The sequence below is a fragment of the Raphanus sativus genome, chromosome 5 (genome assembly GCF_000801105.2).
Source record: "Raphanus sativus cultivar WK10039 chromosome 5, ASM80110v3, whole genome shotgun sequence".
Lineage (NCBI taxonomy): Eukaryota > Viridiplantae > Streptophyta > Magnoliopsida > Brassicales > Brassicaceae > Raphanus > Raphanus sativus.
Window position 1 is genome coordinate 16,466,905 of NC_079515.1, and position 26,312 is coordinate 16,493,216.

Below are 26,312 nucleotides of genomic sequence, written 5' to 3' on the forward strand. Positions count from 1 at the left end.
GCGAAAACAAAACGCGATCCAAAGCGGATCTGTCAAGTAGCCATCGGATTCCCGAGTCTTCATAATCAAATCGCCATCGCCATCGCCATCGCCATCGCTCTCTTTTCCGTTATTTTTTTTCAAAAATTTCTGATATAATGCGACTTTGTAACTTAATATTGTACATCAAAACCAAAACACTAATTCACATCAGTCATTGTTATTAGCCGGAAAGAAATCTATATTTTTGAAGAGTTGATCAAAATCTAGTAGTGTTTAAAGAATCTCAATTCTCACAGTGATGGAAATCAAACCAAAAAGATTCTTTGTTCACTTAATAATAGCTTCGATCAGCCCATTTAAAAGCCCGTAAAAGCCCGTTTCATCGTCATCCCATCGCAATTCGTAAACGTATTATTCTTCTTCTTTCAATTTCGTTGTCTCGATTCTTCAAACTTTAGGAGACCCGAGTTATGTTCTGATATCGCGTAGATGGCATCGAATCCTTACAGAGGCGGTGCGGCTCCGTACAGATCCGGGTAACCCTTTTGAAATTGATTTTTTGATTGATCATTTTGATAGAGAAAACTAAAGGGTTTTTGTATTTTGGGTTTGCAGAGATGGGCTTAGCACTAGAACCGGTACTGGGTCAGAGGAAATCCAGCTAAGGATTGATCCCATGCACTCTGACCTAGACGATGAGATCACTGGTCTCCATGGTCAAGTCAGGCAATTGAAAAATGTAACACAACCTTCTCTTTCCCATTAATCTGATAATCCGGGGTTCTGAAGGAATCATAGGTCTGTTTGAGCCACTAAGTTGATCATAATATTGTGAATCATAGGTCTTCTTTTATATGTGTCAAGTTGTGAATCAGTTGCAATTCCTTGTGTTTTTTTTACCTTCAATTTTGCACATAACTTATCTTTTGGTTGCGTATTTTTTGATGCAGATTGCTCAAGAAATTGGGTCAGAAGCAAAGTTTCAGAGGGAGTTCTTAGATGAGCTGGTATCTTGTTGTTGTTGTTCATGTCATTTAAGTTCTTGATTCAACTTTATATACTTACTCTTCCCTCAATTATTTTGGTATCTACAGCTGCTTCCCACAGTAGTTTAGATTTATTTAGCAATGAATCTTTATAAATTTACTATTTGAACTTTTTTTTTTATTTTTTATTTTTTATTTTACTATTTGAACTTTGAAGGCTTATTAATACTCAGGGTCTGGTCTTGTCTGAAGTCTGAAAGCTGGTGGGTAGGAGGAATAAATAGATAATCTTCAATCTTGGTTAGTTAGGTGAATGCATAAGGAAATGGTTTCAGCTTATGAATGAGAATATGGTGAAGATACTCTTGGATGTTAAAAAAGCATGTGGACCTTATGATGTTCCTGTGTGAAACATAAAAGCTTTCGGTGGTTTTACTCGATCTTTTTATTTTCCTTCTGTGACAGCAAATGACATTGATGAGAGCGCAAGCAGGAGTGAAGAACAATATACGGAAACTAAACTTGAGCATCATACAGAGTGGCAACAATCATATCATGCATGTGGTTCTTTTCGCGCTATTCTGCTTCTTTATCCTCTACCTGTGGTCCAAGATGTTCAAAAGATGAAAGACTCATCATCGTATTTGATACTCTCTACCCCCCGGAAGAATACTTGATGAAAATGTTGGAAAGCTGTAGAGATATCTTTTAGTTGCAGACATTCTTGTGTGTTCTTCTCGTTCGCTGTTATATATAGTGCTTATTTTGAACACATTCATAGAAGCAAAAGCAAGATTATGTCACATAACCGCCGCTTGAGAGACTTGTAGGCTTTATTTATAGCTTCTATTTCATTTCTTTGTTAGACCAATTTTTAGATCCGATCTTACTTGAAACAAATCATGGGCCTCCTTGTCTTACCTAACCTGATTCATTAGCCATCTGGTCTTTACCCATCTCACATTCAGTCTCACCGATTGTGAAAATGTTACAAGTCCGTGTGACTTGCAATATAATACTTGTTCGTTTGTCTGTGGCATATTGCAAAAAAGTTTTGAAAATTTTCAATGATTTGAATAGCAGAGGATAAGCTCTCTACACTGCATGTACTTGGTAGAAAGGGAATAAAAAATTAGGGAGGAAGAAGATAAAGAAAATTTGAATGGCTTCCTTATCCACCACCGTCGTGCTATGGCATCCTGCTTCCAACGGGAAGATTAGTGTTCCTTCCGCTTCGCTTGCCCATCCATTCCTCGTTCCTCTCGCTATCGTATGCATTTTCTGGTTAGCCTCGTTAATCTCTATCTGTAATCCTTGTATGTGCTTAGCCGTGTTTAGTATTGTAATAGCTTTAAATACATGTTCTGTGTATGCTCAAACCCTTGGAGAGTTGGAACAAGAGATTTCTATATCTTAGATACTACAAAGACATGCAAAGTTCGTGTTTTGTTTCCATGTATTTTTTTTAAGGTTTATCAATTGCGTTTGATACCAGCATTGGAACGAATTTCCAGAAACGCTGAGGGCTTGTGGTGAGAGCTGGAAAAGCTGCTCTGTGCATGTTTTCGGTTTGAGGATGCGAACCACTAGTTGTAAAGCCACCAATCCATCAAGCAAGGTTTGTACACAACTAGTGGTTCGCATCCTCAAACCATCCACCAATCCATTAACCAAGACAAGGTTATAAGATCAACGTGGCGGAAACTCAATTGTGTACTATACGTAGCTCTTATTCCCAAATTCAAAAATCCAGTTTGGAAAACAACTAAAGTTGCAAGAACACACAAAATATAAGAACTAACTCTTCTTATTATATTTAGAAACTCTCTCAAAACTAAATCAATGTGTTTCTCTTGATCTCATGATCTTCTCATGATGTTACATCGCTCCATGAGAACTTTTTATATAGGAAGAAGCTACATCTCTTTCCTAATAATAATATGGAAACATTCCTAAGTTCGATATGTTTTCCTTTTTCTTTAACCCATTAAACTTCCATTTTAATGAGTTAACTTGCTCCTCAAGTTAATTGGAATTATCCAACACTCTCCTCCTTAATTCCAACTTGAATCTTGTGGTGCTTCGTATGGTGCTTCGATACGATGTTGCATCAATCTCAGGCTCCTCCTCTGCCTTTGATATTTCCAAACTTGTATGCATCGGAACATAAGCTAGATTACATGAGTCCATCTCCGTGTTGACGAGTATACATTTCGCGTATCCTCCTTGTTTGATGTGAATGCCATCATCTCCTTGCATTACTTATATCCCAAGATAGTATGTAAGCTTCCCGAGGTCTGACATCTCAAATCTTCTTGACATATCATCTTTGAATTGCTTGATAACGTTGAGCGATGTTCGCGTTACAAACAAATCATCGACATAGATGGCAACAATGAGAAGCTCCCCTTCTCTCTCTTTTGATATACTGCAGGTTCCTTGGTGCACTTCGTGAACTCCATCTCCTTGAAGACACGATCAAGTTTGATTTTCCAAGCTCTCGGAGCTTGACGTAAACCATATAGTGCTTTGCTGAGTTTGTACACGTGATGCTCCTTTCCTTTCTCCACAAAGCCTTCTGGTTGAGTCATGTATACATCCTCATCTAAGTCTTCGTTCAAGAACGCAGTTTTCACATCTAAGTGATGTATCTCCCATCCATTAGATGCTGCTAACGCCAAGAGTAGTCGAATGGTCTCTATCCGAGCAACTGGAGCAAATACTTCTTCAAAGTTTATGCCCTGTTGTTGTACATACCCCTTCGCAACTAACTTTGCTTTGTATTTGATCACCGTTCCATCTGCATTCCTCTTAATCTTGTAAACCCACTTCAATCATAAAGGTTTAACACCAGCAGGCTTCTTTACGAGCTTCCAAGTCTTGTTTTTGATGATAGATTCGATCTCTGCCATCATTGCATAGATCCATGCTTGAATCATTACAGCTTCAATGTAACTTTCTGGTTCACCATCGATGGTGAGCAAGAGTCTACCACCTTCGACTTCAGCGAGTAGGATGTAATCATCTAACTTCTTTGGCTTTTTGATGTTACGACCATATCTTGATGTTATATGCTGGTCTTGGTTTGCATCGTTGTTCTCTGCTACTTGCTCTTGTTCACCTGCATCTACAGCTTCTTCTTGGTGTTGGTGATCTTGATGCTCATAACCATCTCCTTCTGTAACATCATGATGCTCATCACCATCGCTTTCTTCTGTAACATCGTGATGCTCATCACCATCGCCTTCTGTAACATCGATATGAGGAAGCTTGAAAGTTCCTGCTTCATCGTTTGATGTCATTGTTGTTGTAGACCAATCCCAACTCTTTCTTCTCATCGAAGATTACGTCTCTACTAACAACAATCTTCTTCGTGACAGGATCATAGAGTCTATAAGCTTTTGATCCAGGCTCTGTGCCGAGATTGATCACCATCCTTGATCGATCATCGAGCTTTCTGAGATGTGGAGTATTGATCTTTGTAAAAGCAATGCAACCGAAGATCCTTGGATGCTCAATGTTCGGTTTCTTAACAAATAAGCCTTCATAAGGAGTTTTGTTTTCCAATGCCTTTGTAGCAATGCGGTTGATGAGATATGTCGAATGACGTACTGCTTCTCCCCATAGCTCATTATGAATTTTCATTGCTTTCATCAAGCTCCTTGTCATCTCCATCAGTGTTCTATTTCTTCTCTCGACCACACCATTTTGTTGCGGTGTATATGGTGCGGTGAGATGTCTAGCTACACCGTTCTTCACAAAAACGAATGAACTCAGAAGATGTGAACTCTCCTCCTCTATCGGTGCGAAAAGTCTTAATTTTTAGCTTTGTTTGCTTCTCTACGTACTCCTTGAACTTTTTGAACCGATCGAACGCTTCACTCTTCTCTCGTATTAGCATCGTCCACATATATCTTGAGTAATCATCGATTATGAGAATACATATCTATTGTTTGCTGGTGTTGATGGTGATATCGGACCGCACAAGTCACCATGTACCAGCTCCAATGCGTGTGATGCTCGATACTTTGCTTTAGATGAGAACGACTTTCGAGTTTGCTTCCCAAATAAGCAAGCGCTGCAAACATCGTTCTCGTGTATCATCTGAGGCATCCCTACTACCATCTCCTTGTCTACCATATTCTTCAAGACTCCAAAGTTCACATGTCCAAGACGCGCATGCCACATCGATGTAACACCGATTTCTTGTATTTGAAGACACTTCGAATATTCAATCTCCATCGGTGTCTTGTACAATCGGTTTGGTGATCTCGAAACTTGTACTAATAGCCTTCCACGGGGGTCACTTAGCATTAGCAAGTCTCCTTTCATGTTAACCTCACAACCCTTCTCGGTTGCTTGTCCAAGACTTATGATGTTGTGTTTTAGACTAGGAATGTAGTAGATGTCTTTGAGTGCTCTTCTCTCCTCTGTTTTTCCGATGTACGTGATCGATCCTTTCCCAATAATCTCGACGTTTGATCCATCACCGAATTTGACTTTGCCTTTGATGCTCTCATCTAGGTTTGAAAAGAACTCTCTCTTGCCTGTCATATGGTTACTTGCACCATTGTCAAGATACCATATACTCGTGTTTCCATCGCATTCATCAAATCTCTTAGGAAACACCCTCTCTTCGTTGAAGAATACTACTTCGTGCATATATAATGCATCTGCTTTTTGTGTTTCTGTTAGGTTAGCTTCTTCTCTAGGTCATGTAGGACACTGTGGCACAAAGTGCCCCATCTTGTCGCATCTCCAACACTTAACTTTAGAGTAGTCCTTCTTGGTCTTATCCGAAGTTTCTCCTCTTTTGTTTTGACCATCAGAACCATTAGACCTTCCTCGTCCTCTTCCTCTTCCACCATAACTTCTACCTCTGCCTCTTCCTCGCGAGTTGTTCTGGCTTCCACGACCTTAAGCATCGTTCTTCACAAAAATTAGCTTCGATTGATCTTCATCTTGAATTTCTTCTTTGATGCGTTCTTCGAAAGCGTTTAATCTCCCAACAATATCTTCGAACTTTGTTGAATTTAGATCCAACACTTGTTCTAACGAAGCTACGATGTGAATGAACTTCATTCTCGGAAGTCCCTTCAGAAACTTCTTTACCATCTTTGGTTCTTCCATTATCTCTCCTAACGCGGCTGCTCGTGATGCTAAGCCTGAAAGTCTTCCTGCGTAGTCATCCACCGTGTCTGCATCCGCCATCTTAAGTTTGTCAAACTCAGACATCAAAGTCTGTAACCTCTCTTCTCTCACGCGATCAGCACCTAGGTTACGGGATTTGATAGCTTCCCAAATCTTCTTCGATGTATCATGCTCTCCAATCTGAAGTATTAGCGCCTCCGGGACTGACTGGAAGAGTAGAGCAATCGCCATATTGTTCTTCTTTGTGTCATTGCTCCCGGGATCAATCGTATCCCAAACTTCGTACAAACGAAGCATCACTTTCATGCGCATCGACCATACGGTGTAGTTGGTCGATGTTAGCATCGGACATCGTATGTCCTTTTTCATCTCAAGACCTTTATCACGTGCTTGAGAAGTAACATCGTCTCCCATGTTTTGACCGAATTACAACTCCTCTTGTAAACGACCTTCGAAACCTGGAGCTCTGATACCAATTAAAGTTGCAAGAACACACAAAATATAAAAACTAACTCTTCTTATCAGATTTAGAAACTCTCTCAAAACTAAATCAATGTGTTTCTCTTGATCTCATGATCTTCTCATGAAGTTACATCGCTCCATGAGAATTTTTTATATAGGAAGAAGGTACATCTCTTTCCTAATAATAATATGGAAACATTCCTAAGCTCGATATGTTTTCCTTTTTCCTTAACTCACTAAACTTCCATTTTAATGAGTTAACTTGCTCCTCAAGTTAACTGGAATTATCCAACAACAACTAGTGACCACGTATCAGCCAATACGACAACCATGCAAGAGCTAAAAGAAGACTCCACACACCTTGAAGAAACGATAAGACAAAGAAAGCTTTGCATTCTCTCAAGCTCCATTTTGATGAAAACGGCAACTCTAAGCCTGCATCAAACCAACACGAAGTTTCATTGTTCTTAAATGAAGAATACACCGGTTTTTCTGCTGAACTTATGCTTTCATTTATCTTCAAAGAAATTTGTACGAGCTGGTTTTGCCAGCCAGAAAAGGTGATCATGACAGTTGTCCATCACAGCTGACACCAACCACTTGCATTGTGTCTTTGGAGAAACAACAACTTTGTCAAACATTGTCCATGAGAGAAGAGACATCAATGTGTATGAATGTGGCGAAGCAATAAAATAATTACCAATTGATAACTCCCAGTGGATTCGTTGATAATTATTATGAAAAGAAAATTTAGAACACATCACCGCCATCTTTCTCAAACCCATGCCCCCAGCCTCTTGCCACCGAACATTAACGTCCACTGTACCCAAAGAGCTTTGATCCTCGTCCAAGAACCACATAAACGCCATAAAACCAGGATTGAAATAGTCTCTTTGTCATGTTCATTTTGGAAGGAAAGTTGGTTCACCTTTTGCTCAAACATGGCATAAAGATTTCCTTTTACTTTTTCATTGCAATCAAGTTCTCGGTGCTTTGTGCATTCCCACATATTAAACTTCAAAGTACTTTTTGATAGTGCTTGAGACAACAAGATAAAGAGTGTCACAAAAGTGGATGCCTTAAGCAACACGTCAATAAGATGATAGGGTAAGATAAAATTTCTTGTGCAATTTTTATACCCAAGATCTCCCATCTGAACATCGTCTGCACTAAAAGCACCTTCTATCTGCTTACGGATATAATCGAACATGAAAGTCGTCACGAGTTGACGTTGTAATATAACACGATCATTAAAAATTCTCACAAGCACACCATCTTGCACTGAATTTGTGTTGTTACTTACTCGGCCGTCAGCTAAGCGTTCCTTATCGTGGAGAAACAAGCTTTTGCTTCCACTACGATCTGGCGGTTCCTCGTGAACTTCTCGCTTACAATATTTTCCCCATGAACCATAACTAATTAGCAGCTGGTTCTTATTAGATCGAGTGAACCGAGCTCGAGCTCAGAGAGAAACGAGAGAGAAACGAGAAAAGAAGAAGTTTGTTATTGATTTCTCAAACTGTATTCTGTTACAACAACTTCTATTTATATGAAACTTCTATTGTACTTAACCGATATTAACCACATATAACCGGTGTTAACCATCTATACTCTAATACCCCTCCCTCAAGATGGAAGATACAAACTATGTAGACCCATCTTGGATATCAAATGTTTGAACAAACCAGGTTGTACAGCCTTTGTAAAAATATCTGCAAGTTGATTATCAGTCCTCACATGTAATGTCTTCAAGAAACCACTCTGCAATCGTTCACAAACCACATGGCAATCGTTCTCTATGTGTTTTGTGCGTTCGTGGAACACATGATTAGAAGCTATATGGAGAGCAGATTGGTTGTCACAATAGAGAGTTGCAGGAGCCAAAGAGGGACAGTGAAGATCATGCAGGAGAGCTGTGATCCAAACAAGTTCACAAGTAGTATCCGCCATTTCTCTGTATTTTGCTTCAGAGCTACTGCGAGATACTGTAGGGTGTTTCCTGCAACACCAAGAGACGAGAGAGTCACCAAGAAACACGTAATATCCAGTGACAGAACGTCGAGAATCCGGACAAGCAGCCCAGTCAGCATCAGAGAATGCAGTAAGACGAAGATCCGAAGATGCAGAGAAGAATAATCCTTGGCCTGGATCGTTCTTAAGATATCTGAGAATCCGGTTAGCGGCTTGAAGATGGACAGTACGTGGAGCAGACATGTATTGACTAAGCTTATGCACCGCATAAGTGATATCAGGTCGAGTATGTGTCAAATACAATAGTCTACCCACAATGCGCCTATACACAGAAGGTTCTTCAAGTAACACGCCATCAGATTCTGACATCTTGAGATTCGGTTCCATTGGAGCAGAGAGAGGCTTGCATCCAAGGAGACCTGCATCCTGAAGTAACTCAAGAGTATACTTTCTTTGATTGATCGAGATACCAGTAGCAGACCTCGCAATCTCAAAACCTAGAAAATACTTTGCAGGGCCAAGGTCACGCAACTTGAAAGCAGCTTTCAAAACATCCTTGAAACCATCAACAGCTGAATCATCACTCCCAACTAGCAGTATATCATCAACATAAACCAATACTGCCAAGAACACGTGAGACGTGCACTTCACGAAAAGAGAATGATCAGAAGGGCTCTGTTCAAAACCTTCTGCAAGAATAACACTAGAAAGTTTCTGATTCCATTGCCGTGAAGCTTGTTTTAAACCATAGAGAGACTTGTTGAGTTTGCACACATAGTTCTTCGGCCAAGATTTTCCAGATAACTGAGAGTAACCCGGAGGCATTGTCATATAAATTTCTTCATCAAGGTCGCCGTTAAGAAAAGCATTACTGATATCGAGCTGTGTAATCGACCAGTTCTTGCTTGCAGCTAGCCTGAGAAGAAGACGAACAGTGCCCATCTTTGCTACCGGAGAAAACGTGTCAATATAGTCAAGACCTTCAATCTGTGTGTAGCCTTTAGCTACTAAACGTGCCTTGAACCTCTCAATGGTACCATCAGGGTTGAACTTGATAGTGTAAACCCACTTGCAACCAACCGGATGTTTGCCTGGAGGTAACTCACATACAGTCCATGTTCCAGTATCTTCCAAAGAAGTCATCTCAGATTTCATAGCCTCAGTAAAATCTGCAGATTTGATCGCTTCAAGGAAGGTTTTGGGTGGCATGGTTGTTGTGATGTTAAGGACAAAGTTCTTATGGGAAGGTTCAAGGTTTTGATAAGATAGTACGGATGATATCGGGTAGGAAGTAGTATGGTTTAGATGGGCAGGAAACTCAGAGGTTTTATCTAAAAGGTAACAATGATACTGATCTAGGTAGGTAGGAACTCTAGTATGACGCTTAGGTCTATGATTAGGATCTATCCTTCCTGATGGAACTGACTCAGTATTGGAACAAGATGAAGAATTTTGAACAGGTGTAGAACATGATGAAGAATCACGCTGTTCAGGAAATGAAAAATCAGGAGAAGGAGAGTCATGTAAATGAGAAGGAACAGATGAATCAGGAAAGATAGGATCAGGAGCAATGTCAAAAGAAGCAGGAAAGAGAGAGTCTGGAACCGGCAGAGGAAGGACATCCTGTGAAAAAATATCAGAGACTGGTGGAGACTTATCATAAGGAAAAATGGTTTCATGAAAGATGACGTTTCTGGTGATAGAAATGGTATTTGTATCAAGGTCTAGGACTTTATATCCTTTATATCCATGAGGATAGCCGAGGAACACACACGGTTTTGCTCTTGGAGAGAACTTGTGTCGATCTTTGGTGTAGGTTGAAGCAAAACATAAGCAACCAAAGACCCGTAGATGATTGTACAGAGGAGGTTTAGAGTTTAAGAGCTCAAAAGGTGTTTTATTATGAAGAAGAGGAGAAGGGGTTCTGTTTATAAGGTATATAGCTGTTTGAATGCAATCCCCCTAGTATGATAAAGGAATGTTTGATTGAAAAAGAAGAGATCTTGCCACATTAAGAATGTGTTGGTGTTTTCTCTCCACAACAGAGTTCTGTTGTGGAGTATAAGCACAAGAGAAATAGTGTATAATGCCCTTTGATTTGAGAAGAGAGGTAAAAGAAAGTTCAGGAGCATTATCTGATCTTATGGCTTTGATTTTCTTTTGGTATTGGGTTTCAATGAGTTGAATGAATTCAGGGAAGATAGAAGAAACAGAGCTCTTATTTTCTAAGAGATAAACCCAAGTTGCTCGTGTACAATCATCTACTATGGTCAATAAATATTTGTATCCTTCGTATGTTGGTTCATGAAACGGTCCCCGTATGTCAAGATGAATAAGATCAAAAGGGTTTGGAGACATATTATTTGAAGATTAAAAAGAAATACGTTTCTGTTTTGCCAAAGGACAGGCTTTACAAACAGAGTCATGAACAGGTTTATCAATAAGAATGTGAAGCTCTTTCGCCAAGACTTGAATCTTATTTGGTGAAGGATGACCTAAGCGCCGGTGCCAGACCTCAGAAGAAATTTGAAAAGCTGAATGAATTTGAGAAGAAGAAGGAGCTGAACTTGAAAGAGAAGACTCCAAGACATAAAGATTTTCTCGAAAACTACCCCTCCCAATCGAAGAGTCCAGAATATACTCCTGAGAAAGAAAAGGATTATAAGGAAGGATATAGCAAAAATCAGAAGAGAAAAGAACAGTGATTGAACTCTTTCGAGTGAGAGCACTGATGCTGAGAAGATTGAACTTGAAATTTGGCACGAAAAGAACAGAGTGAAGAGTGAGAGTTGATGAAAACTTGATTGTTCCAGAAAGAGTAACCGAGATATGTGTCCCATCAGGAAGAGTAACTATGGTATTACTAATGGTTTGGGTATCAGTGAATAGACTCAGGTCAGAACTAACATGGCAACTAGCCCCTGTATCAATCACCCAAGCATAATTTCTAGGACTAGAACTATGTTCAACGCTAGTAGAAAGTAAAGGAAGAGGGTAAAAGTTACCAGATGGGGCTTGGATTTGTGGTGTAAGGTGTGGTTGAGGTTTGGAAGTTGAAGTAGATCCATCTGCAAGAGTCAACTGAGAACCCGAAACCTGAGAGACTGTATTCTGAACTTGTGGAGAGACTTTCAGAAATGTTAGAAGATGCTGGAGCTGATCTGATGTGAGGTTGTCCAGAATAATATCCCGTTGATTGTTGTGAGTTCCAGAATCATGAACAACCATGCTGGTCACATTGTCTTTCTTCGGAGGCCATGAATCAGGTGGTTTAGCAGAGTTGTTGTTGTTCTGCTGATTCTGAGCTCTATAGTTTGTAGAAGGAGGCTTATAGCCTGGTGGATATCCATGAAGTTTGTAGCATCTATTCGCAGTATGGCCAACAACTCCACAGTGAGAACAGACAGGACGATTCTTGGAATTGTTGTAACCGCTATTATAAGCTGCAATGAGTTGATCAGGTGGAGCAGATGATTGTGAAGTCTGAAAAGCCACAGCACTCGTGTTTCCATGCTTCATAGAACGTTGCCTTTCCTCTTGTGAAATAAGGTTGAAACCCTTGTTGAGAGAAGGCTTAGGCTCCATCATGAGTATCTGACCTCGTGTTGCAGTATAAGTGTCATTCAATCCCATAAGAAACTTCAAGACATGATCTTGTTCATCACGTTCTATCAGTCTCTTATAGCTATCACAGTGTTCATGACCACAGCAACATCGATAAGAACTTTCATGATTCTTAAGATCTTCCCAAAGCTGCTTGAGTTTCGTGTAGTATTCACTAACACTCTGTGAACCTTGAACTTCAGAGAATATTTGTTGCTTGGTCTCAGCCGTCCTAGGTCCATCGCTTTGCTTGAATTGATCATGGATATCCAACCACATCTGTCTTGCAGTATCAAGATACATAATGCTTTTGGCTATCGCTTTGTTGGCAGAGTTAACAATCCAAGTGCAGACTATACTGTTGCAACGATACCAAGAAGCATAATCTGGATGAGTTTTCTCTAATTCAGGATAAGATCCATCAACGAAAACAACTTTATTCCGAGCTCCTAATGCCATCATCATAGATCTACGCCATTCGTTGAAGTTCGCTAAGCCAGTAAGCTTATCAGAGACAAGAACGATACCAGCATGATCAGATGTGTGAACATACAGAGGATTGGAGTTCGGATCCTGAAGAGATGCCGTTGCGACTCTCGCCGTCGTTGGATTCTGTGACGACGCCGAGTTCGGAGTTGAGTTAACCGCATTTGCATAAGATATCGGCATAGGAAAGATGATCGGAGATGATCGGAGACGTCGATAACGCTATCGATGAAGAAAAAATGAATCAGAAGCGATCGGAGATGATCGGAGAAATGATGATCGCGACTCGCCAGCGGTGAGAAGTCGAGCTCGAATCAACGATGAATCGATCACGATGAAGCGGAAGAAGAGAGCAAGAGCTCTGATACGATATTAGATCGAGTGAACCGAGCTCGAGCTCAGAGAGAAACGAGAGAGAAACGAGAAAAGAAGAAGTTTGTTATTGATTTCTCAAACTGTATTCTGTTACAACAACTTCTATTTATATGAAACTTCTATTGTACTTAACCGATATTAACCACATATAACCGGTGTACGTTTTCATTGTGATTTTCATATTCAACATCAAATGTTGAAAATCCACTGTAGATGGACTCCGTATGAAATTCTTCCCTTTTAAGAGATAGTTCTTCATGGTCAAAAACATTAATCGGTTCATCTTTATAGATGTCATAAACTGTCACAGGCTGAGTCACACTCGCCAAACTTATCACAAAAGCATATTCAGCAGATATGCTTATCTCATTTCTACTTTCACTTTATGCTTTCTAGTCATCATTGACATGTCATTGTTTGGACCGTTAGTGTGACCGTCAAACTTTAGTATTTGTACTCCTTTCCTGCATTTGCAGACGTTTAATCAGAATCATTTTCATCTCATAAACCTCCAAAACTCTCTGTTCTACATACTAAAGATCTAGGACCTTCAAGGTGACTCTTCTAAAACCTATAATCTCCTTCTAGGCTAGCATTCACCCTTCTTAGAGTTATCAAGAATAGCTTATAGTCGGGACTTATCATCCATACTCACCTTTACTGTCTCATTGGTATCAGAAGTTACTCTTTCCTCGGCGCTATGGTGGAAACACGGCTCCAAGAACGCTCTTTGACTAAACAAGTTGATGAGCTCCGCTCTCTCCATGACATCCTTGCAGCAGAGGTCAAATCCCAACACGACTCGCTCAACACCCGCTTTGACAGACTTGAGGCGATGATGTTCAACAACAACAACATCTCTCCCCTTCAAGCTGCTGGAAAAGCTTTGATCTTTTCCAGATCTCGATATCTTTCCAAAGATGATCTTCTCTTGTGGAAAAGGGATATGGTTGCTCGTCGTTGATCCCCCGACGATGAAGATCTCCTCTCGGTGTTGATCTCCATGTTGTGAAACTCGTTTGATAGTTTCATCTAATGATCTGCGAATGGAGGATTGACACCTTTGATGAATCTCATGAAGTTTGAGATGCAACTCAGTCCACTCATCTATTGATTCGCTGTTGTGTCGATCCATTGTGAATGGATAATCAATATGTACCATGATTCAAAAGAAAGAAAGAAAAATTCGGACAGGAACGTGCTTGCTCTGATACTAAACTGGCGCAGCGTCAAGCTTGATAAGCTCGAAGATCGTTGATTCCAAGAGGAATGGCCGTTCGACGAGAACTCGATGACCGTTGATTTCGAAGAATGGCCGTTCAACGATAATCGTTGATTCCAAAAAATACAGAAGACAAGAAAAGAAGAACTGAAAGTTCTAGGGTTTTTATAAATTCAATAATCGATGTTCTTTACAAAGCTATAGATCAAACTATATGAGAAATTCTTAGGTTCACCCTAGAGTGAACCTTTAGGTTCACCCAACCAATATGATTTCATTATTTCATATTTAGTATCTTTAAAAAAGGAAATAGAATATTGTCAAGTTATATTCTATTTTTAAACTAAAAAATAGAAATAAATAAAAAATAATACTAATTGCAAACAAAAACACTTTTAAAAAAATTATTTTTAATACCGTCAGCCAAACACTAAACCCTAAACTCGAAATCCTAAACCCTAAATTCTTGGATAAATCCTAAACCCTTGGTAAATCCCAATCACTTGGATAAATTCTAAAGCTTTAGGGTTTAGGATTTATCCACGGGTTTAGAGTTTACCCAAAGGTTTAGGGTTTAGTATTTAGGGTTTAATATTTAGGATTTAGGGTTTAGTGTTTTGCTGATTGTGTTAAAAATATATATTTTTTTTAAATCCAAAGATTTAGGATTTATCCAAGGGTTTAGAATTTACCAAGGATTTAGAGTTTATTATTCAGGGTTTAGGATTTAGTGTTTTGGTGACAATATTTTAAATATAAAACTTTTTTGCGACTACTATTATTTTCTATTTATTTTTTTATTTTAAAAACATAATAAAACTTGACAATATTTTGTTTCTGTTTTAAAAAAATAATAAATATGAAATAGTGAAATCTTATTGGCTGGACGATCCTAAAGGTTCACTCTAGGGGTGAACCCAAGTATTTCTCAAACTATATATACTACGCTAATTAGATCGTAACCGTATATCTCTACATTCTAATCTACACAAGTTAGTACTTATCCTCATAATTAATATAATGGCTAAATAAAATAGAAACTGTATAAACATATATCCGGTAAGCCCATGGTCCATAGTATGCGCTGCATGTATCCTCTTTTTATACCAGAAAAAAAGAAGAGAATCTAGTATCTGTTACCCTATAACCTAGAATGATCACCCGGACATGGGTATTAAATTTTGTATGTGGAGTTAAATTATGACATTCTTATCAATCCCTAGAGACTGGTTATAATAAGTATTTTATTCCAGCAAGCTTACCACATCCTTCTTGTCTTTTGGCAGGTGTTACATCTCCTTCCTTCCTTCCTCCAGTCTTTGCTCTCACCAACGAGGTTACTGACGTTCCAATTCCTAGGTGGCATCGTTACGGATGGTGAAGTTACGCTAATATCATTGAGACCGGTGTGGGTGGCTAGAAACTCTTCATCGATCAAATCCGTGAACTCGTTGACACCAAGTTTGTAGCTTTGATTCCCCTTGTTATTGAAGTTCTCAATGTATTCCAAGTTTTTCTTGAATACTTTAAGTCTCATCTGTTTCTCTAATCCATCGCTATAAATTTGAGAGAATTGGATCATCCATTGTTGGTGGTAATCAGTAGTGGTTTTTTCCTAAAAAGTGACACGGGATGTGGGTTGAGAGATCCTAAGATCCATGAAAACAAGATCCATGAAAAGTATAGTTAGAACCAAGAACACATAGGCTACTACCACCTTTTTTTTGGTATTGATAGATAGGATAAGTAAGAATATATGAAAATTTCAAGTTTACACAAAAAGTATGAAAGCGTTTGGTAAGATGTTTGGCTTTGACTGGTTGTGGTTTTAGAGGAAACAAATGAACTGAATAGTTGAAGATTTTACTGGTTTCACACCAGTCCAGTGTAAATATAATTGTACTGCCTAAGAGAGACAAAAAAATTGTATTATACCAAAATATGATGAGTAGGAAACAAAAAAAAAACAATGGGAAACGACATCACTTTTGCATTGTTGGTTGACTGATTGTATACAAAAAAGGTGCAAGATTCAAAATTTTATGGTAATGTGGTAATTTTTTCTTTCAAATTGGCAAAAGTTTTAAAAGTGAGAATAGCAGTGGGTTGTTAATTTACTTTAGTAACGTTTGAAATATTATAGACAAACTTATATTTTATATCGTTAAAATATACAGTATATTTCTTATTGACCGAATTAGGTTTGTCTATGATATATGGTTTTTAGACATCTTGTATATATGTTTTCTAGTTAGTTTTCAAATCTTTATCGAGTCTTCCCGGTTCTTTTTGAGTCATTTCAAGTTTGAAGTTGCACTGGATGATGGAAGATTGACCTGTTGGAGCAAAAGAGGCATAAAAGAGTGCAATTTGATGATTTTCACGCGGAGCAGTCTTGATGGTTATTCCCGATCGAGCGAAACACTTAAGTGCATGTTCCAGCAGCAAATATTTTTATGGAAACTACAACTTATTTCGGGATTTGACCTAATCGTCCCATTTTTCTCTTTGGCCACCAACAACATCCATATATCTTGTTTTTCCTATTTTTCTATAATATTCTACGATATCTTACAGAGAGAAACAGACTAGAGAGCTTTTCATATTGGGATTTTGCTACTTTGTAAAAGGAGACGGCTCCATCTATCTCACCTAGAGAAGATCATTCTGAACCCTCTTTATTTTCTATTATCTGCATGCAGTATTATTCAATATTGGTGTTTCTATTTTCTTGTATCATGTCTGAGTAATCAGCTTAGTTAGCCTAGGGTGTTAGATCGTGAGCTAAATATAGATAAGTATCAATCGATTGTCTTGATTCGTAACTGCTCTTATTGCTTGCATTAAACTGGCCGCTTAATGTATGAACTTAGGTTTAATTTATTCATTAACCGTGTAATAGGTTTCTAGACATGTTATGAATGAGCATTGCATCCCTAATCAGCAAAAGTAGATATTAGGGTGTTTTGTGAACTGATCGGATCTGCTCTTAATGTTCATCATCAACTCTCATACCAAACGATAGCTTAGTCTTTGAGGCTGATCGATGAAAGGTGAAACACCACGACAGCGGGTTGATCTAGCATTGTGTTCCGAGTTCTAGAATGCTTCATTAATCGAACTTGAATAATTGTTTGGCTCATGATTGTAAGTGTCCGTTGAAATCACCCTAGGTTAACTTCTAATTATCTGAAAACTTAAAACCAATATGTTATTTTCTTTTTACGCTACCTTATTCTTAAAAACACCATATTATTTTAACTTAATTTTGATCCCATAGATATAAAGTCTAAACTGATCCTCTAGAATTGAATCTCAAATACTACATCTACACTGTTATTTTACAGTAGTAAAATACTTAATTTTAGTGTATCAAGTTTTGGCACCATTGCGGCGGAGAACAACTTCTTACCATTTTGGTTATCCCTTTATTATTAATAGAGGGACATTTACATGGGTGTCATGCTGGCGTGGCAACACCACGATCACTCTCAGCATACATATTGAACTATCCATTATTTACTAGAGGAATTACATCCAATGCCATTCCCATATATAATTATCGTTGGTCTTTTTCTTTTGAACATTATCTTATATTAGAATTTAAATAGAGGAGTATTCTCCTTTCATAAGATGGTGTTCGTACAATTCAAAGCCCAAAAAATTACTTCCATCACAGCCATATGTATTCCGTTTCACCTACACACTTTAGCATGGCGGCCATATTATATATTATAGATATTTATTCTAAAATAATCAAATAGACAAACGTACTTAGAAAGAACGATGACTTCACAATGTTTTTTGTCAAATTTGGCCGAACTAAATTCATCGTTCATTTGTTCTTTGTCATATTAACATAAATTTTTAACTAGATAACTTTTGTTCATACGAATCAGGCCGGTCCTAGCCATAAGGGTGGTAAAGCTTTTGCTTTAGGCCACATTTATGTTTAACGTTTTTAGGGCCACAAATTTTTAAATCTATAATGATCATAAGTGTTCGTTTTATATCTCTTCGGTATAAGATGTAATATTTAGTTATTTTCCTTTTTCTCATACATTCTTAGTGTTTTTTTCTATAAAATAATTCTAATCTATATGTATGAGTTTTTAACTTACAACCATGTATATTTCATTTTAACTATCAATTATTATTGTCATCTAAGTTATCATAGTTAAAGACAGTCGTATTTTATATTTCAAACACATATAGTAATGCATTTTTCTTATATTTTATGATTTTTTTGGTTCTTTATATATTTGTAAATAAATTAATAAAAACCCAGATTAAAATTTACAGCAAACACTACGAAACTATTAGATTTGTTTGTTTTAAAAGATAACAGAAATTTGGATTCAATACAATACACTTTCATATATAAAAAAAAATTATATTCATGTTAAAAAATATAGTAATGATAAAAAAAATTCAAAATTTCTGAAAAAATATTAAAGGCTACATTTTTATGTTGCTTTAAGCCACCAGATATTCCGGGCCTGCACTGATACGAATGTATCTTGCCTAATAGAGTTCATATATCTATATTATTAAAGTTGTAGTACAAAATAGAGATGTTTGGATATAAGGATAGGATTCTTAATGATATTTGTTTGGAAACAGGTATAATTAGAGTTATCTTATTAAACTGTCAAATATAGGGCTTTAATCAATCATTCAAAATCTCGTGGCCCATTTAACTTCTAAACCATTTGTTTTAACTAACCTTGATTTTCTTTAAAAACTTGCTTCCCACGTCATTTGTTTCTGCGCACAAGATCTCTCTAACTTGACCGTGATTCTTCCCAATCGTCTTAATTAGTTACCTAAAATATAGACAACAATATAACAAAAAAAAAGATTTTACAATCCAAAATTCATTCAAAATATATGACTATCACAAGAATATCTCGGCAAGCAATCATCTCTAAATAACCTAGATTACTCGCCTCCCTATATAATCTATACTTATCTGCGCATCAGAAACATAAAAAAATAGACTATTATAAGACTACCGGTAAGGTTGAAGTGAAAGTTCTTCATTCGTGGACAAAACTCAAACTATTCTGGAGAAGACACTTTCAAGTTCATACTCGAAGATAAGATGGTATGTCTTTCATTTTAAACTATTAGTTTTCTACAACTTTATGTTATTTGTTTGACTAAACTAATGTATGACTATTTGTTATTGTAGGGATCCGAGATACATTATACCTGTAATAGGGTCTTCCTTGATCGTGTTAATGAATTGCAGGTTGGTCAATGGAGGTTCTTCCAGAACTTCTCTGTTTACACAGATACCGTGATGGATAGACCAACCAGCCATAAATTCAAGATCTCCATCACAGGGAATTCCATTGTGACCAGTTCCTGTCTCAGTACCTGCGAGGTATCAAGTTTCTTATTTTATAATTTCTCTAATGAAAACATGTTATTTATAAGTGTGGTTCAGAAGATGGTCGTTTTAGTTTGACAGATTAGTGTTTTTCTTTAAGTGTTATACTTTGTATTTTTCTTGAAGTAATATACTTTAGAACGACTTTGTTATTTATAACACATTCATTCGCAAGAACCCAAATATGCATCATTATTCAATCAATACTAAAGCCATATAGTACTATCTAAGGAAATGGTTCAATCCTATTACTAAATCTACATCCTATTACATTGCTTTCATCTGAGTTAAGATCATAGTTACTAACCGTGAGTTGTTGTTTCTTGCACTAGCTTGCTCAACGTGGGAGAGACACTTCTTTCTTCACAGCTTCAAATCGTTCCTTCACCAACATGTTTTCATTATAAACAAAAAAATTCTGCAACTTTGATAGATAAGTAAATACACATATTAAAAACCACCTCTACTTACTTTTTTCAACTTAGCTGAGCTCTGATCACAAAAATACTTTCTTCCTGCTCCATTGCCTTGCCAAAGAGACGATACTCTGTAAAAGCAAGCCGATGACACTCCTTTGATAGAACTTCCCGAGCTATCAACTCCACTACAGCTACACAAACTGCTTCTATGTTTGCAGGAATTCTACAGAAGCTGTTATGCCAATTCCAATTAATATACACACAAAGAAACTAAATAAACAATTAACAAAAATCAGAAACACCTTTCCTCCTAGCAATTACAGATTTTTCAAGGCGCGCCAAGAGCTGAATTTGCAAACACATAAATGAAATTTGACAAGAAACATCATCACCAAATGAATATACAGTTACCAAATTCTCTAATTAATTGAATAATTAACAAAAAAAATACTTACCAGGTAGACTCCGACTATCTCAAAGCCACTGGCCTTTTCTCTGTTCTTATTCTCCTCCGAAGACATGATTTTTTATAAACAGATCTTCTATAGTAAGTTTCTTAGCTTGACCCGTCCTCCCATTCTAATTGATTTAGATCGCCAACTATTTATGTCTAAGAAATCAAACAAACCTAGAGAACATCAAAAACAGAAGCTTTATAGAAATAAAACAAATCCAAAAGATTCTCAAAAACATAAGCTATAAATATCCTTTTCCACTTACAATCAGAAGAACATGTCGTTTTGATCTAAGCTTTGTTTTGATCGAAAAACTCATGTCTGTTGTGTTTCGACGGTGACAAAGAAACCGTTGGTTTCTTCCTGGAAAAAAAATTAACAGATACCTAATGGGTTTGTTTTGATACAAAAGCTTTTTAGGCCCAAATCACATTAAAAACATCCCAGTCCAAATAACAATGTTAATTTCCTTTTCATTGAGATTTTTTATTAATATATCGTTTATAAAAATGATTTTAGGGAATATAATACATATGGTTAAAAATACTTTTCTTCTTTGTTTCTGTAAAAACATTAATTTCATCTGGAAGATATAGACTTTGTTTACATAAAATCGTTAAAACTTATATCATATAAGTATTTACTAAACTATTAACATTTCAATATATATGATATATAAATTTTAATGTAACATTTTGTAAAAAAGACATTTTTGAATGGAAAACAAATAAAACTTAAAAAAAACTTAATAATAAAAACGCGATTATATTCTTTAACAAAATCGTGACGCATCTAAAATATATAATATTCACATGGAAAACAAAAATCAATATATACAAAAACCGATTGATCATATGCAAATAAGAGAAACAACATTAAGTACAGTAGAAAGGCCAATTTCTAAACAAATTTTAAATATAGTTTTTATATTTCAATTTTTTCAAAATATAGATATATATATATATATATGTGTATTTAATTATATGATAATGCGTAAAAGTACTATAAAAATATGATGAGACATATATGATATATAATATTGACATAAAAAACATTTAAAAAATAATAGTGACATGTAAAACATAAAAATATGATAATAAATGCTGAACAAAAAAAATAGTGATAATAAATAAACTTATGTCTTTAAGATATTTGTAGTGCGAAAAATATCTGAAATACCCAAATATATCTAATATACACAAACATTTGAGATACTTTGGATACCCAATCGAATGTTGGTAAGATCTGAATACAAACAGAAACCTGGAGGTCCAAAAAGTACTTATTAGATACTTTGCTTTGAGTTTGGATCCGAACCAAGTACAAATGCATCGTCAGTCAGTATATATCTTTTTAGTTAGATTTTATTACGAAAAAGCGCGGGTCAAAATCTAGTTTTTTTTAAGTTTGAACCGCAAACCTAATTGGTAGAATTTGAACCACTTTCTTTGAATTTGCAAAACAATTGTAGGCCGGTTTATGCAATTAATATAAAAATGTATCTAGCCTAATAATTTACCTAAGTATGTGATCCGTTTAATACGAACAATGTGGCCTTTTTAATTTAGGTAAGTGTATATATATTCTTCACTAAATTAATTAGTTATAACCACAATATCCCTTATACATGGTAAACATTTTTGTTGATTCCGCAAGTCAATGCTAATATAGAAAATATATGATCTATTTATGGTAAATAGAGAATATTATAGGACGAGTTCTAAGTGATTGGCAAGTTAATTTATTCCATTAATTGCCTTAGATTGTATGCCAGTTAAATACGAACGATGTGGTCTTTTTATTTTATGTAAGTGTATATATATTATTCACTAGATTGTTTATTTATAAACTATAATCTATACTATTAAAGTAAAATACCTAATAGTTTTTTGCCACTGATTTTTCAAAATATTTACAATGGCATGCCATTTCTTTTAATTTTAATTTCCATATTATTTATTTAAATTGAACAAGAGAATATTCTCTAGCAATACTAAACGATGTGCTATGCTTTACCTTTCCCTTAATAAATCAACGACTGATAGTCCCTAACTAACGGTGTATACTCATCACAATACAAACAAAATTAACATATCTCTTCATTATCTATACGTAACAAGTTCAAGTTATTGCTTTGCTTTGTTTTTCCCTTCTCCCATGATGAGGTGTGCGAGACCCTTTACTCCTCTCAAGCATGGACCCCATTAAAGGACGACAAGGAAGCTGATAAGACAGTGAGTTTGCACTGCTATCTCAGACCAGTGGGTTTCACAGTGTTGTTGAAGGTGGTTTTCTTGGGCTGTGTTCCCTGACGATCAGTCGTTAGTTTCGCCGAAGTAACTTGTGGAGACCGGGAAAAAACTTGAGAAAACCGGTGGAAACAGCGGGATGGTGATTTTGGGGATCTCGGCGGCAGTATATTGGCGACGTCTTGCTCCTCGGGTTAGTTAGGGTTTTATTTTTTTAACTAAAAAAAACCATATAATTAAAATTTATTTAAAATAATCCATAAAATTAAGATTTTATCAAAAATAATCCATAAAATTAAGATTTTATCAAAAAGAATCCATAAAATTATATTTTAAGCATATATTTTAGGTTATGACTTTTTTCAAATTGCAATAAGATACTCTTATATTTATAATTGCAGTAAGTTAAATCATGTCACTTAAAATAATATGAATAAAACAATTTTGGTTACCATATAAATATTAAAATTTTATAACAACTGTAAAAAATATTAAAGTATTTTTCGCTTTTAATGACAAAGTAGAAACGAGGAAGATATTAGTTACCATTGTCGACTATTGACACAAATATTGTTACCAAAAATATTCAAATCCTTTTAATAAATCGATATATGGCTGTTTTGTTCATATATAATTTATTTCAGTTTAGTATCTTTCTATATAACATATTAGGAATATATAAATCTCACTTTCAAATCAAAATAAATAGTGTGGTTACAAAATTGTGGAGTGTCATTAAAATATTGCAAATAGATATATTTTAGATAAATTTACAGAAAATAAATAGATTATACTGGGGTATATTCTTTAATAAGTTTGAGAATTAGAAGTATATAATCAATATGTTTTTCATAATGATATGTGTGTTACCGTTTTAGGTTATCAAAGAAATATTACTTTCAATAATCAATATGGAAAATTGTATATACTGCAAAATGTTTGTAGGGTATATGACGAAAATATGACGTTCACTAATCAGGTATATCCTTTGAACTAGAAAGTAAATTCTGAAATTTAGTACATAAATAATTTTGATGAAACATGGGATAACAAACTAATAAGAGATATCAAGATAAATTATTTTTAATTATAAACTTCAAACTAAAATATAAAATTCAGTCAATATTAGTAGTTTCTAAACTGAAATAAATTAATCAAAAAGTAATCCCGCGCTTTTAAAGCGCGGGTTAAAATCTAGTATCCCTTATATATGAAAACCTTTATGTTGATTTCGCAAGTCAATACTAAATTTATAGAGAATATTTAATCAATGACCAATCTATGGTAAACAGATAATATATTAAGGACGAGTTCTAAGTGATTGACAAGCTAAATTTATTCCATTTATTGTCTTAGATTTCACGTACGATCACAGTGATTTCTTCATTCGCTAAACCTGAGCAACATAACTCAAAAACAAAAAATGGCTGCCATGAATAATATCTCTGATTCGAGGTATTTCAAGTCAAGTTTTAGGTTATCGCCTTAAGTTATAAATCTTTGTTTTCTCATTTCTTTTTGTCTCCATATTTGTATATATAATTCATCTTTTTTTTGTTTGAATAATAAAAACACTAATCAAGAAAGTACAAAGTAGCGAAACACATATTTTGTAAAATTTATAAATTTTGAACTTGGTTTAGTTTTAAGTTTGTTTTCAATAAATTTTACGATACACAAACCGATGGAAAATACAACTTACTATTTTGATTTATCAATATTACACGACATATTAAACATTTTTATCAGTCATAATTGTGAAAAATATATAGAATTTGTTAAATGCATAATAATTTTTAAATAAACTCTAATACCGCGCAAGGCGCTGATCTTATCTTAGTTTATTTAGTATAAGATCTCTGACTTACTTTACCCTTTTTGTTGCAGCTAATGCTCCAGTGCATGACCAGTAGACATACTCGGAGAAACGCACAAGGAGAATTACGTACGCTTACCAACCATGAGCTAGCAAGGTTAGAAAGACAAAATAGTCAACAGCCAAGGCCGACCAACACCACTATTGGTGATCACGGCAATCAGGATGATCTCGCTGCAGCAATGCAACAGCAAATGCAGAAATGCAGCAGACCATCCATGCTCAGCAAGCAGCTGCGCAACAAGCTGCTCTTCTCGCTGCGCAGCAACATGAACAGCAAGCATAAGCAGTTAACCATTGTAATTTTTGGGTAACCATTGCAACCAGGGGTGTTAACCACTGCAACCTCTAACTTTATATATAAAGAGTTATGGGGATTGGAAAATTCATAATAAAATCAAAAATTAATTGTTAGAGAGAGAGAGAGAGAGAGAGAGAGAGAGAGAGAGAGAGAGAGAGAGAGAGAGAGAGATTGCTCCAATATCATCCAATAACTTTTTGAAGAAACACAGATAAGCACACTAGAGCTCTATTTGTTTCTCTTGGATATTAGCCTAGAACAAAAGTTAATTAGACTTTAATTGTTTTGTCCTACAATGAGATTTCGTATAACTTAAGGTTTGGAATATGGTTAAAATACCCTTTAAGTATTGTGCACTATTCAGTCACTATCCAAGTTCATAGTTCACACTTTTCGGATTACAAACCCAAATACCCAACAATATTAAAGAGTATTTTCTTTTGAATTATGGATGGTCTATTTTGAGGGATCACTTCAAAATTTGGAAAGTTAGATAGTTTGAGGGAGTAGACTTTTGGAGATGGAAAAATGAGATGCATTTTGTCCGCAACACTGAATGTAGTGTATGTTATAAGCATGCCAATGCCCATTGTACTTGAGGATACTGAGAATGAGTCTTTGGAATAGACAATGAAGCAACTTAAATTGGGAAAACAGTGATTGCATTTGTCGTGGCCATATCTCAATGGTACATCAAATTCCTCTCTTGGATGTTTATCAGAATGTTGAATCCAGGAAAAAGTTGTGGGATGCTTTGGAATCAAAATACATGGGTGAGGATGTTTTTAGTAAGTAGTTCATTGTGAGTAATTTTAATAATTACAAGATGTCTGATTTTGGACAGTTACTCGGCAATGCAGTGAATCACTTCTTCACTTGCCCAACATAACATGAAGATGGATGACTTTATCTCGGTGTCGAGTATCATCGATAAGTTACCACCTTCATGGAATAATTCCAAAAACATGTTGAAACACCAAAAAAATGGTTCTCTTGTACAACTAGCAGCTATTTACGCTTAGAGAAATCTCTAAAAGCGCAAACAGGAGAACAAAAATAAAGAGGTTGGTACTTCTTCCATCAATATGATAGAAGAGGGTGAGAACACAACTAGAAGAAGGTGAGATTTCTAAGAAGAATAATTTGAGGAAACGCTCCTACAATGACAACAGTTATGAAGGATCTACCAAAATGCTTAACAGTGTTGTTTTTGGGATTGTAGTAAGCAGGATCACTTAAGACGTGACTGTCAGGCAGGGAATGATAAGAATAAAACATGAGAAACTGTTTGGGACGATGGTCTAGGAAAAAAGTCCACCACTTACAAAGGTCAGATTTCTTATTTTGAATCATATTTCAACGTAAATTATGTATCAAAT

At 36.0% G+C, this 26,312-nt stretch overlaps 2 protein-coding genes across 2 annotated transcripts; one reads left to right on the forward strand and one right to left on the reverse strand.

The window, feature by feature from the left end:
* Positions 1 to 331: 331 nt before the first annotated feature.
* LOC108831043 (bet1-like protein At4g14600) lies at positions 332 to 1,839 on the forward strand. The gene is made up of 4 exons (XM_018604613.2): positions 332 to 518; positions 598 to 721; positions 933 to 989; positions 1,434 to 1,839. The coding sequence occupies exons 1-4, from the start codon at positions 472 to 474 to the stop codon at positions 1,593 to 1,595; spliced, it is 390 nt and encodes a 129-aa protein (XP_018460115.1). The 5' UTR covers positions 332 to 471; the 3' UTR covers positions 1,596 to 1,839.
* Positions 1,840 to 15,496: 13,657 nt separating this feature from the next.
* On the reverse strand, positions 15,497 to 15,775 carry LOC108831039 (ananain-like). The gene has a single exon (XM_018604610.1). It carries the CDS (start codon positions 15,773 to 15,775, stop codon positions 15,497 to 15,499), a length of 279 nt encoding a protein of 92 aa, XP_018460112.1.
* Positions 15,776 to 26,312: the final 10,537 nt, after the last annotated feature.

Excerpts from the sequence above, each read along its gene's own strand:
- LOC108831043 (XM_018604613.2), top strand. The coding sequence starts at position 472 with ATGGCATCGAATCCTTACAGAGGCGGTGCGGCTCCGTACAGATCCGG. Across the intron at positions 519-597 it reads GCGGCTCCGTACAGATCCGG|AGATGGGCTTAGCACTAGAA; the intron begins GTAACCCTTTTG and ends TTGGGTTTGCAG. Across the intron at positions 990-1,433 it reads GGGAGTTCTTAGATGAGCTG|CAAATGACATTGATGAGAGC; the intron begins GTATCTTGTTGT and ends CTTCTGTGACAG.
- LOC108831039 (XM_018604610.1), bottom strand. The coding sequence starts at position 15,775 with ATGAGACTTAAAGTATTCAAGAAAAACTTGGAATACATTGAGAACTTC.